The following is a 14,213-nucleotide window of genomic DNA, read 5'->3' on the forward strand; positions in this document are numbered from 1 at the left end:
CAGGTCCAAGTCAAGAAAACCGTCACTTTTATTCTTTTAGAATTCAGTTTTTGTTTCAGATCACCCTCACAGTGAAACAAGATACTGCAGGGAGTGATACAGAATGTTCTCACTGACCTTAGTGGAATTTTAAGGTCTTTGATTCCATGTCAATACAGTGGAGGTATAGTCCCTATAAAACTGCTTCAGTCTTTGTGGATTATCCAGAAAACCAAAAACAGTGTTTCTGGGAAGAGATGGTAGTTTTTGTATGTCTTTCATATACATTTTTTAATGCTTTTAACACAACCAATGGTGTTAATTCCTCTAAATTGTATTGGTCTGGAGGCAGAAATACCTAAAACTAATAAAACAAAATGTAAAAAATCTAAAAATCCACATGGCAAGACCCCTCACCTTCCTAAAAGATAAAAAAGTGTTTTTTGTTACTGGGTTGAAGCGACCCAATAAAGAATATGGCTGGTGATAATCTTTATGTTTCTTCCATGAAAGACCAACACTTTATCAAACTATGTCTTTTATTTAGAGGCAATCCCTCATACACTTCGCTGCTTCTGTAAATACTCACTAAATTAACAAATGTGTATCAGTCCGCAGCTGAAAATAGTCCCTTAGAAATCCACTATTTCCTCCTGTTTGAGTAAGAATTGCTCAAACTACAGTGACCATCTGTTTTAGGAAAATTACTGAGACCTTTTTCAGATATTAAAATGTATATTTCTTAGCCATTTTTTTGACATCTTAGCAGGAACCACTGGGGTGGTTATTATTCAGAAACAAGCTACAGTTGGTTTTGGTCTTTTCATGTGATTTGTTGCCAAAATAATGTTTTCATCAATCTAAGACCATCAAGCAAAGACATCTACAAATGTTTTGAGTGAAATATAAAGGTGGAAGTAACACAATCTCAAAACACAGCTGCTTCCGCCGCATGACACCTGTTTTCTCTTTTTTGGCTCTCCTGTTGATTTACTGCATGGATTTGGAGTTGGACAATGAAGGGCATTTTAAGATTAAACCTGTTACTTCTGTGAATTTACGGCCTCTCACTCAGCCGGAGCAGGAGCTGCATATAGAGTCTTCGCACAGTCCTCTTAAGAGGGCTTCTTTGAGGCATTACGCGGATTGAGCTTTTTGAAATAGATTCTCAGTGACATGGAAAATGTCCCCACATAATCGTCTTTTGTTTAGTTCATTTAACTCGCATGGAAACAGCAGAGGTGGGGGACGGGGCCACCTTTGCGGCCACCTTTACTGGATGAGGTGGTCAGCTCTAAAAAAGGAAAGTGAGCCGTGCTGAATGATGGGGAGGACTCTGGATTCAGTGGATGAAAGCAGAGGGTCCAAAGGTCTGACCGATCCAAAGCCCCCTGCTGCCCAAGCGAAAATCTCCCCTGAAAATGTCCCCAGTCAGCAACTGAGCATTATCTCTGAATTGTGCCAATGCCTACCGAACCCACAGTGACCCAGCCCCCCCCCCACCCACCCCTCCTCTGGTCCCAGAGCTGTGACAGAAAAGGCATGGAACAATGTTGAACTAGCTGCTCGTCACTGATGTGGTCAGGTCTCCCCCGATGCACAAAGATGGGCTTGGCCTCAGATGCCCTCAAGTGCTTATGCAGCTCTGGACTACTGTTAAAGGGTCAGTTCATCCAAATTACAAAAAAAAAAAAAAAAAAAAAAAAATGTGTTACCCGTAGCAGTATCATGTTAAGCAGATATTCAAGATAGGTAGAGAGAAAATGAGTCATTTTCTTTATGCTTAAGGAACTTTGTTGCTTTTTTCTGACATTTTGTAGACCAGACAATTAATCAAATGGTCTAGAAAATCACTGGCCGGTGATTACATGATTAGAATAATTATATGAGCCCTAAAGTTCTTTATTATCGCACGGTGGTTATGCAATAATTGGATCCCTCCTGTTTTGCTAAGTCATTTGAGCACGAAAATCTCTGGAAGTCCCTGCAACACAGCCATCCCCACATCACATTTTAAGTCCTGCTTCCTCTGCTCTGGATGTAGGTGGGTAAAAAAAACCAAAAAGTGCCAAGTTATGTAATAAGTTATCGATTCTCCTCTTAAAGGAAGATTGAAGTACATGGCCAGGGGTTCTGAAGCCTCCCAGAGGACCCGCTCCACCGACAACCGGAGCCCTTCCCCGCTGCCTCTTCAAGGTGGCCAGAAACCCCACGGGGCCTCGGTCACATATCACTTTCACCCTCATGCCACAGGGACGTAACACAGAACACCGAAGACATTGTCTTCTGACATGGAGTTCGGCTGTCTGACCGCATCCCTCTCTCCAGCAGTCAGCGGGGCAGGCAATTACAAAAACAGACATCTGTGCCACAGTTTGGTTAGCTTAAAAAAAAAAAGGGCAAAAGCTTAGAATTGCAAGGGGTATTGAGGCGCGGATCGATGGAGATGTCTGAACCTGTTAGTGCAAGTGGAGATGAGGGCCAACGCACTGCGGGGAGGGCTCTTTTGTCATGCAGGGAGAGAGGGGGGCCGGGGAGGTGACTCTGCTGGCGATCAGGGGTCAACTGCTGCGATCATCCATCTTCCGTCTTGACAGTGTCCTGTCAGCCGAGGTGCTCATGTTACTAAACACAATGGGCAGGCCTCCTTTGTGGCGCTGCGCTGGTCTGCAGCCATGTGTAAATGAAGTTAATATTCACTGACCTCATGCACGGCCACATGCGGACCCCTGTGTCACCTTGGAAATAACACTATCTGACGAAAAGTCACAAGGGTCTCCCTTTTTTTTTTTTATAACAAAGTTACCGGCATAGCTGACCATGTGCCTTTGTTTGGGTGAGAATGAGGACTGTTTACTTGGATTTTGTCTATTCATGGGATGCAGCGTAGGGCCTCAAATTTGGACTGGCAGGTCAGATTCCAAGACCTGGATACTGATTAGTCATCACTTTGAATGCTGACCTGAAATAGCAGCTGGCCACAACTTGCGCCTAAAAGGGAAATACCAACGTCAAACCAGAACGACACACAATGCACATACTTAAGGAATCAGCAAGAAATACTCTCCCAGGAGATATCCGTACCTCTGATTCTCATTGAGGGTAAACGTCAATGCTTAGGAATTTCAATAGGAATGTGATCTTCCATGTGTCAGACCTTCCAACAAATCTTTAAATTTAGACTTTTCCACTCGCTACCTAAAGAAGCCCAATTGATTATCATCAGCACATCACTTTTTTGACAAGACAAAGGCATAGAAAGTCCTATCACCATCGACCCATATTTATATAAAGATGTTTGCACTATTTTGGAACACTATACCAAGCAAGTTCAGATTGTGTAAATCTTTGATTTGACTAGATCATGTTGATCTTTACTAGGACATGTATAGTACTACTGACATGCCAACTGTTGTTGTTTGAGTAGACTAAATTAGACTGAAAATAACAATTTATGGCATGCCTGGCTATATAGTAACTATGCAATAAGCAGGCCAGCCAGGATAATTATGTCATTGAATTATCGTACCATATATATGGACATGGCCTTGATATTTTTACGCTATCGACCTATCGGACGATATACAGACATGACCTCGAACATTTTTACGTTATAAACTCTTTGTACAATAAATGTACGAGACTGTGATCATTTTTACGTTAGCGACTTTTCGTATGACTTCGACCGTTTTTGCTGACCTAGATATTGCGCATTGTGTTTACATGTGTCTGTTGTTTTATTTTACTTTTGTTTTATTTATTTCGAACATTTACAATTCCAATGTCTCAATATTATTTAGAATAAAAAGTGAATTGCTCTTTGAAATGCTGTACTAATTTTTTGTAATATTGATTATTTAAATTATTTCTTAAACGATATATCATGAGTTAACGTGACAGACCCAGGAATGAGCCTGTATTAAAATTAGGTGAATACTGACCACAAACCACGCACCCGGCTCAGTGTTAAGAGTAACAAACCAAAAGGTTACTTGTAACTGAAAAATATACTCATGTGATTTGTTTTTGATGCACCTAATGGTGTTTGTAGTGGAAACCAGTTGGAGCAAATAATTAGTCATGACAGGCCTTTTGTTTTCCTGCCATTGTTTTAGCATGCGACTTGGTGCAGTTCACATGAATGTAACTTTGAGGCAAATATTTACCCAGCCAAACAACTTTGTGAATGAGCCTCCCGGTGAAAGTATTTTTCTTTTTCACTTCTAAAATGAGCCATTTGTGTTTAATTTGACATGTTGACAGGGAGGCCGAATCCCACAGAAAGCACTGCTGGCACCAGCTCAAGCAAGTGTATCCTGAGAAACAACATCTTCTTGCTTTTACAAAAAAGGGGATATTGGATGTGGTAGTAAAATAAATACAGTTTTATTACAGCTCGCCAAATCACTATTTTTAAGCATTCTGCCTTCTCTTCATCCTCTGAGGAGGTAACTGTGGTTTTGTTTCTACTAATGAGAATGTATTAGATTAGTGCACAGGGATACAGAGGTATCTTGTGGTCATGAAGACAAGGCTACATTCTGTTCTCTGTTAAGCAACATCAGCTAAAATGTAACAACCTTTTCATTGGCCTTTTTTTTTGGTCATTTGAACAACCATTGTTCGCTTTGCTGCAGAAAATTGCTTTGAAATCACTATTTCTTTGTCCTGTCCACTGCATACAGCATATAGAGCACAGAGAACATTTTTTCTAGGCCAATGTAGGAAATCAGTACAAAGGTAAGTACTTTTAAGACAGTGGGTGCAGCAAGATAGTGACTGCTTAGGGGTCATCACCAAATACAGACAAACAAATGAAGTGATAGTGCTGTCACGAGTCTCAGATTTTAACTACGCATTTATCGAGGCCAAAAGAATTACTGATAATGATATCTTTACGGTATTGGTAGAAAAATCTGTCAAATTCACCTTTAACCTTTAACTTTTTCCTCCTTTTTTGGGGGGGGATGAATTACACTCAAAATCTTTATGTGGAATTTTTTACATGATATAATCACGTGTTTTACTAACTTGTTATCATTATTTCATGTTTGAATATTACGATCATCATCAACTGTGTATTAAACATCAAAATCAGAGATATGTTATCAATAAGTCAATTGACTGTTGGAACCCTAATACATCCTGGACATCCAACTGAAACTCGTATATGAAAGGTATTTAGAGCAGAAAACTATTACTTAAATAATCTTTGAGATTTTCTAAGCATAAAGTGCAACACAAATCAGCACCAACTTCTCATATTTTCTGTTTTCTTGGTTGGACGAAAACAACGCATTCAAAGACGTTGCCCTCGATTATGAGAATTTGTAAATGGACGTTTTTTTTAAAGAAAACAATAATTGATTGAATCATCAGGACAATGGCCAATATATTAAAAAATAACGATTATAATGTTTAAAGAAAAAGTTAATGGTATCCTCTTTTTATTGAAGTCTGTGAAAAGTCAGAAAATAAAATTGAAAAAATTCCAATCAAAAGAACGCAAAATTAAAATGTCTTCATCAACAGTCCAAAAAACTCACATATTTACATTTACTATGATACGGAACAGATAGAAGCAGCAAATCCTCACATTATAGATAATTTACTTAACTGATTTAAACCTGAACAATTCCCCATATCTCATGTCACAAAGTCCTCCCCAGAGTGATCAATTTAAGTACACCGCCAACTGTATTGGTAGGAACATCCTGAGCAGAGAATAGCACATCTGTGTGTCTGACTGCTACCTGCCAGGCCAAGACAACAAGGAGGGAGAAGCCCTGGGCTGTGGAAGAATGCAACTATTCACAGGAAGCAGACACTGGCAGTGACAAGATGAGCTCCCATCCATCACCAATTTATTTCAATCTTGAGTGATTTAGGTCCATTTGGGTCTCTTGCGAATTCGAAGCACACCTGTCATTTGCATAATTAAGCTCTGGAGCGGTTGTAAAAGACAGCCATTTGGTGTATTAAATTCACTCCTTATCAATCAGGGGGAGCGTCAAGATGCATGAGGACCTCCTGTCTCTTGGCTTCCTGGCTTCATTTGAAATGCTAAATTCCGGCTTTTTTTCCTCCAGGCCAGGAGCTCGGACTTGCTGCCTGGTGGCTTCCGTACATGTTAGCTGCCGTGGTCAGACTCTTGACAGCTCAGCCCCCCCATGTCCCTTGGGGGGCTCAAATCATCAATCAGTCTCCAACTAACTTCTGTCCAACTCCCTGACAGTCAAGATGGATGGTGCCAGCGTCTACAGGATGCTGTATCCTCTCATTAATTCTCTTGTTAGCATGCACCGATAGCAGAAAGATAGAGCCTTGTTTTATCTGTTTTTTCCACCAGATAGAGGCCTCTCGCTTTCTCTGGTTCGAGGGTCAACAGTTAATCATTTCCCAGCCACTGGTTACTTAGTGCCACAATGATGTGATGTGTCAAAATTGGACAACATACATTCCCGGGATTGAGCGGGAACAAAGGCTCCAATGTCCCCCCACAAGGGCCCTCTCTCTGTCCCGAACGACTCCGTGGCTCCACGGCGGCCAGTGGCCAGCGCTAAACAAGACCAGCGGATGAATGGGGGCTATTTTCCACAACACGCACCGCTTCGCAAAATGAAGAACCCGCGGCAGGCTGCAGGGACACTTCAACTGGCCTTTTTCAACACCCATTACACTGAGACCAGTGAACGCAGCAGGCGGGGGAAAGAGGAGTGACATTTACTGCCAAAGATTTGCCACACAAAGAGTTAAAGAGAGACAGAGACGGGTGGGGTGGGAGGTGGGGGGGGGGGGGTGGGTGAAAGACAAGGGGTCCCTCATCGCTGACGGTGATGAATGAGTGGATCACAACACGATTTCGGAGGAGGCCTTTCGCATCAACAGAGGGGGGGCTCCCCAAATGACATGACTGACAGCTCAACGCTCCACCTGCACCCGCCCTCGGGCGGCATGTTTTACTTGGCGGCCATGTTGTAATCACAGCACACAGCAGATACTAGAATAACGGGGTAGTCTTAAATCGACAGCATGCCAGTCAAGTCATTCGACGGCTAGGACCATTCATGTAGTCCCAGGATTAATTGCGAAATACGATATTATTGTCATTACAAGTCAATTTTATGCTACTATTCTAATCATGATTTAATATCATAACAATGCAAGTAAACCCTTTCAAAGAGCAACAAACCTTTAATTCTTAAGAATAATCAGACATTGGAATACTAATGTGAAAATAAAATATAATTTATAAATTAAACAAATAAGATAAAACCACACATTTTGCCAACATCTTGCCAATCATTTTTTTTTATAATGGTAAGATTATCTGTTAACACAAGTTCATATCAACATATAAGCTATAAATTAGATATAAATACCAACAAATACAGTCCTCTAGCATTTGGCTTAAACCAATAAATGTTCCCGAACCAGAACCTTGGATGATAAATTGACTTTCCAATGGTGGAATTTGTGGAGTCCGATAATGTTATTGTGATTCCATTAGGGCATGTCGATCAAATGTACAGAAAAACATTTTTGAACAGTTAAATGAAAATGCGCACTGACACTTGAAGACGTCAGTTTTCTTTAAAGTCCCCCCCTTCTCCAATGTTAGAATAAGGGGCTCAGCATTAACTTTTGTAACTTACGGAACCCGAAAGTCTGACAATCATACCCATTTAATGCAGCAATTGGCAAAAGGTGTATAAGTAGGTCTTCAATAGTAGTCATAGTATGTCTCAAGCAACCTTTTTAAATTTCTCATACAATTATTTCCATCACATTCTGTGTCCAAAAAAGATAATAAGTGAGCACTGTTACCCCCATTTTGGAAAAAAGATGTGCTTTTGCGCCGCAAAGAGAAGTTGGTCCGAGGGTCACATTTTTTTACGGTCACGGCCACTTGGACTTACTGCTCTGCCTTTTTTCGGCCGACAGCAATACTTTGAACGACTTTTTTAGATTGTGCTCGGGGAAACTACTGTATGGAGGATTTAATGTCAGTGGCGCCGCCTGAAGAAGTGCTGATGGTGCACCGTGATTCTCATTTTATTTAGATTAACTACCCCTTAACACAAAAAGGCCTCTCATGCGTCGGTGGAGATAAAGCTCATAAAAAAGGTGCGGTGTCAAGACTTGAATTTGATCCACATGCAGACTTTAAACAACCTGAGGGTCGGTCCGTTGCACTGCTGTCTCTATCCTATTTGTTTTTCGTTGACACGCAAGCGGATTGATTAATAGGGAGATGCAACAGTCATCTGTTCGCAGGGCTTTGCATGAAGACAAGCTAAGGAACAGTGGCTTAAATTACTTTGTAGCCGGAGCTGTTAGTTGTTATGCTGTCGCTCTCCCTGTGGAAATAAACAGTGTGTTTTTTTTCCCCACAAAGGTGCCCAACTGGATCTTCTATCCACGCATATTAAAACGACAAGAACAATATAAAATAAATATGAAAAAAGAGGAGCTCCTTGCGGCTGAACATCAGAGACAACTCGAGGCGGGCTGTGTTGCTCTAAATTACATGGCCTAATACATTTCATTAACACACCTCCCTCAGTAGGGTCCCTAATGGATGACAGCGTGGCATAAAAGCTCGTCTGCTAGGGACACTAATTTGTTCTTAGACACATTCCATTCAATTATTGCTGGCTGCTGCTCCTCATAAGCTGCTTAGATTGAGGTTGCCCAGGAAAAAAAGAAAAAAAAAAAGCTTGGCTGACAGGGCAGGCCACTTAAGTTGTGTGACCTAACTCACCGCCCCCCCAATTCTAATCCACATTGTGATTTTTATCTTTCAAATCAGGTGCCCGCTGGAAATAATCCTCCCGAGTGACAGAGAGCACGTTATTGTTAATTGTAGCGGCACGATCCGGCACCACAACAAGGCAGGAGCGAGTTGCCGTCGATGGCTGTATTTGCCCTTCCTGTTCGGCTCCTTCATAAATATCCCCGAGGCCCTGAATGCCACAGTGCGGCCGGCTATTTGTTTTGCCTTTCTGTCGGGGTCGTTTGGTTCCTGGGGTCGGAACGATACGGAAAAAAAACTGTCCGGACTTCCTCTAGACCTGTGTGATTGTCTTGGTTCCGTGCCAGTGAGGAAGACATTGGAGGCGTCGGAGCTGATTGGCCAAACTCCAGTTATTGTTTAATCCCAGTGTCAACACAATGACAGTTATAAAGAGCCTAGTAATCAATTAGCACTTCAGGTATTACACTGTTTGGCCTCAGTATTTTATCCATCTTTGCTGCTGTCAAATGAGCCGCTGTAATCCCATTTGCCAACACAACTATTCAGCAAGCGATGGCCAAATTACCATTCACCTGCTTTGCATAATCAAATCACAGATATTCCACAGTTTATTGTGTTTTTTTCTTTTCCTTTCTTGGAACGCCTTTTGTTGTGTGAAATCCAAGGACGCCCCTGACTTATTTTAAAAAGCTAATTCAAGAAGGAACAACAATGAGCAAATTAAATTACTGCTAAATAAAAAGAAAAAGGTACTCACGTTCACAAGCGTCCCCTTTCTGGTGAAACCCAGCCCTGCATATACATTTCCCTATGGGCACGAGCCACTCCCCTTCGGCGCTGCAGTGCATCTTGGGAGAGTTTTCGGCTTCCTCCTCGGCATCGCTCACACACGCGCCCTCCACCTCCACCAGGGAGGAGAACTCAGACCCCGTCACGGTGTCCGGGAACGTGGCCAGGTTCTCGATGATGGACCAACACTTCTTGTAGTAGACCTTGACAGAGACCAGGGCGATGCACGCCCCCACGTCCTGGAAGGCCAGGTAGAAGCCCCGCCTGGACAGGGGGCCGATGATGCGCACCTCTGTGTTTAGCTTCATCTTCCGCTCGCCCAGGTCGCCCTGGGTGAAGCTCTCGTCCGCGGCGATCGTGTCGATCTTCACGTACTGGTTCTCCCGCAGGCTCCGGCCCATCTCCGAATCCGTCTCCTGATAATACAGGTTGAATGTCTCCTTGCAAGTGCCCACCACACCGGGCAGGCTGTTACAATCCCTCAAGGTGAACTTCAGTTCCACAAAAATTCTCTGGGCAGTGCCCTTCTCTATCCAGTTAGTCCGAAGCCAGTTATTCTGATTTGGCTCCATGACTTGGCACACCTGGTACGTGCGGATGGGCGTGTAGTTCTCGTCCAAGCCGCTGATCTCTTCCCACTGGAAAAGAAGAAGACATTTGTGAATGAGCGCGTCCATTAGAGGAGATCGCCATGTAGATGTGAAAGACCTAATAAATGCCAATCAAACTGTAGGTGCCTACTCTGTAAATAATGTGACGAAGGTATAAGAAATAAAGTGATTTCAGACTTTATTGTACACAATAAACTGTGGTGAATGAAGGGAAATTAGCGGTTTCTTTTAACACACAACCATCTCCGACAAATCAAGTTTATCTGCTCCTGCTCCCATTACTTATTTAAAAAAAGGTTTCCCACAGCCTGCTTTTAATCAGACAAGCAGGTTGGAAGTGGGTTGCCCAAGGCCCTTTGTGCTCTGAATGTCAAAGGCCGGGAGAGCATTCTTTATCTCTCTTTGGAAGGGGGGGGGAAATATCAGCCGCTGGTCCTCATGAAAGTCCCAATGCCATCCTCTAAATATTATTATTCCCGTCACAGATGTGGGACATCAGAAAGGAAAGCTGGAAAATAGATAGATACGGAGAGAACCAGTGTAATGCAGACATGTTCTGGGCGGACTTACCCCATTGGGAGGATAGGAGATCCACTCCAGTTCTGTCTGCTGTGCCTTGGAGTCCAGCAGAATCACTAGTGACAGGAAACCGAGAGAGGCAGGTGGTTAAATCTCACCGGGGACACCGGGGCTGCGCATTACTGATAGGCCACACATCGATACCTATAGCGCATATACCCGTGACCTAATTTCTAGCAGCAGCAGCTAAAGCGAGAACATTCATTAAGATACATATGCCCCTGTGAAATATAGTGTGTATATATATATATATATAAATATATATATATTTATATATATATATATATATATATATATATATATTTCAATGTGTGTGTGTATATATATATATCGACAAACACACATACACTCACACACAACATTATATATGGACTGCAGCAGACAGGTCCTCGTGTCTGCGGGGGGAACTTTCTTTCTGGGAGACAAATGAAGACAGTGACAGTTCGCATGGAGAGGAAATAAAGAGCCCAAAAAACAGACGCGCATTAGAACGTGTCGGGAATCATTACGCGTAATATTTAAGCGCATTTACGCATTTAGGTTTTTACGCATCCGTCTATTCCAACTCACTGGTGGGAGTGGAAGTTGTTGCGTTAAGGTCAAAGCTGCTGCTGCTGCTGCTGCTTTTCATCCGGACGCACACACGGCACATGCGCTTCAACTCAATAACATACAAAAAACGGCATGTTCGCTGCTTTAACCTGTGAGGGGAGATTTGTCCTGTTGTTATGTTACGGCTGGGTTTTTCCATCCAAAACATGGAAAGTTGTTTTATTTAATGTCAGCAGTGCAGATCCATTGTGAAATGAGCAGCAGCAGCAGCAGCCGGGACGCATCGCCGTAGAAAAAAGAATATATAATCATGCTGTGGTTATATTTTTTTTTACAGGAGGCTGGTATGGAGGTCTGCGACAATCCCGCAGTTTAAGCGCCGAGGAATTTACAATTCATATCAGCTCTAACGTCCACGGTTATAACGCTGTAGTTCTGCTGGTGAGAAAATCAATACCTGCCATTGTGATTTTTCTGTATTTACGCATGACATAATTTCACTTCATTCAACCAGAATACGCTCGACTAAAAAGTGCCAATTTTTCCAGCCGATATTTAAAACCCTCCTCTCTTATTTTTTGATGTTTTACAGCTTTGACTCTGGAGCGTCTCGCTGCAGATTACGGCTCTCCGCATCAATCCGCCGTGTTTTCCCCTACATGACACGGACAGTTGAGAGCCGAGGCCACTTTGAGGAGGAAATAACCCCTCCAGAAAACTGCGTCCAGACTGAGACGGCTCACTCACTTCACGGGAAGGAGAGCCTCGCTGGGACGATCGATCCGCCGATATTAGCCTATCCAGTTTTCTCGTGATTTATTGATAATCTATAACGAGTTATGCCGATAACTCTGGAGTTAAATGATGATAATAATAATAATAATAATAATAATAATAATAATAATAATAATAATAATAATAATAATAAAAACAACCCCCACGTCTATTATCCGTGTTCCAAGGCGTTTCATTGCCGTGCGTAAAAACACCGAGAGGTCGCTCGGCAAAAAAGCCCCGGGAGCAGACGGCGCTGTCATCCCCGCACACCGGCCTCGTCTGACGGCGCTTGGTTTAAGAAAAAAAAAAAAAAAAAAACATCCAGCTATTTGAATACATAAAAAACATCGCGTGGGTATTCAAAGAGGAAATGTAACCAAAAAATAAACAAGGAAGTTGACCTGCAGAATTTTTGGACACCCGGGGGTCTTTCCCAACGCGACGGGATGAGAAGAGAGTCCAAACTTTCGGGAACTTACCTTCCTTCGCGTTCTGTGCGTCTCCGCTGTCTACATAACAGCATACATGAAGGCAAAATGTAATCCACAGACACTGGGTAGACCTGGAGAGCATGGTGCAGCCGCGGATTTTTTTTATTTTATTTATTTTTTTAAATCTAGACCGTAACTCTCTCTGTGCCACCGTCTCGCGTGCTTCCCATTGACGACACTGGAACCGGCTCTATGTACAACAATCCGCTGGTCCCCACTCAAATAGCGTCTGCTGCCGCTGGGAGGAGACTGTGGCTCCGGAGGTGCCTGTCAAGCAGACGGGCGGAGGGATCCTCCAATCGCTGCGCGGAGACGGAAGCGGTCAGGGAGACTGGGGGGCCAATGGGCGCGCGGAGATGGATGGGGATTTTATTTTTGTTTGTTTGGTAGGGGGAAAGGGGGGTAGGGCGCACGGTGGAAGAAATGTCACAACTTGGTTCAGATATTTGGTTTGGTTTTTTTTTTACTGGAAAAGGGCACGCTATAGTAAGGTTGTTCCCGACAAACACACACACAACATAAAAGCAAATGACTGGAGGATTCTGGGTAGGTTGAAGGAGCCCCACAGTGTTTAAAGTTTGGATAATTGTCCTGTTATGTCACGTTTAAAACTTTGTTCCATGTGACTTTTGATTGGTCTGTTTTAGGACAAAAAACTCTTTCACAAATACATTTTCGCATTTTCTGTTTTTTTTTTTTTTTTATTAAAAAAATGTCTTGTTTTTTGCTGACATACAACAAACTCGAAGCTCAACACTTCTTTGCTCATTTGAGTATTGCATTATTTTATTCACATATTTTAGACTTATTTCTTCCTGGCATGTGAACTGTGTAGAGTAGCCAGGAGGATGAGGAGGAGGGAAGGTGCCAACCTGTCACAGAGGCAAACTAGAAGGGCACATCGGAGACCGCAGACCTCGCTGAGGCCTTATAGCCCGGTCTTCCATGATATGCAAATCTGCAAGCGCACAACATTATAAGTCCGGATATATTTCCAGAAAATAAAATAAAAATATAACAGTTAAGATGCAACAGATAAACAACCAAAAAACAAATATTTGACACAACTCCAAAGCAAAACATAAACATTTAATTGAAAATTACTTAGTTCGGGTTTCTGCGTCTATAAGTTATCCGACAGTAGTCAGCCCACAAACGGAACCACTGGATGGGGGTAGATTCTTCACAATCAGCACAGAAGTGGAGAAAAAAAGTCAAATCAAGTTAATCTTGTTTTTCCAAACATGGAGAAGGTAGAAATAGATTGTGGAGGGACAAAATGACAAAAATACAGCACAAATGTATAACTACGCTGTCTTTCAGAGGCTGAAAGCTTTGAATATTTCTAAACTAAACAGTCTTGAAATTGCATACATTGGGTTGACTGGAAAGCTGACACTTCCAATGAGCCCAAATGCATTCATGTGAGATGATGTTAGTCCCAATATATTTGCCATTTCATAGTGAGACCATTTTTTTAAACTTGATGTCACTGTATAAAATGACCTGTTGTGACCTCTAGGATTATCACAGACTCATGCAACTTAAGACCAAAAGATAAAGAGTGAGGGAATCAGGAGGATGTATGGCTTTCCTAGGCATATGGACAATAAGAGGGTTTCTGAGCAGTTTTAAGAACAGAAGTGCTCGCCATCCAATTATCAATCTAATTATCTA

The 14,213-nt window shown here is 42.4% G+C and overlaps 1 protein-coding gene across 6 annotated transcripts in view; it reads right to left on the minus strand.

Annotated features, from left to right (window-relative positions):
• epha7 (eph receptor A7) overlaps nt 1-12,618 on the minus strand; it is an 83,238-nt gene extending 70,620 nt beyond the window's left edge. For 4 of the 6 annotated variants that reach the window (XM_054618842.1, XM_054618840.1, XM_054618841.1 and 1 more), the window contains exons 1-3: nt 12,525-12,593; nt 10,708-10,772; nt 9,495-10,164 (exon numbers count right to left, since the gene is read on the minus strand). In XM_054618842.1, coding sequence (XP_054474817.1) covers nt 9,495-10,098 — 604 coding nt within the window. In that variant the 5' untranslated portion in view covers nt 10,099-10,164; nt 10,708-10,772; nt 12,525-12,593. Of the gene's footprint in view, nt 1-9,494; nt 10,165-10,707; nt 10,773-12,524 lie in introns of all 6 variants that reach the window. The other 2 variants (XM_054618838.1, XM_054618837.1) reach the window with 1 other exon arrangement.
• Nucleotides 12,619-14,213: the final 1,595 nt, after the last annotated feature.

Source organism: Anoplopoma fimbria, chromosome 18, assembly GCF_027596085.1.
Source record: "Anoplopoma fimbria isolate UVic2021 breed Golden Eagle Sablefish chromosome 18, Afim_UVic_2022, whole genome shotgun sequence".
Classification (NCBI taxonomy): Eukaryota; Metazoa; Chordata; class Actinopteri; order Perciformes; family Anoplopomatidae; genus Anoplopoma; species Anoplopoma fimbria.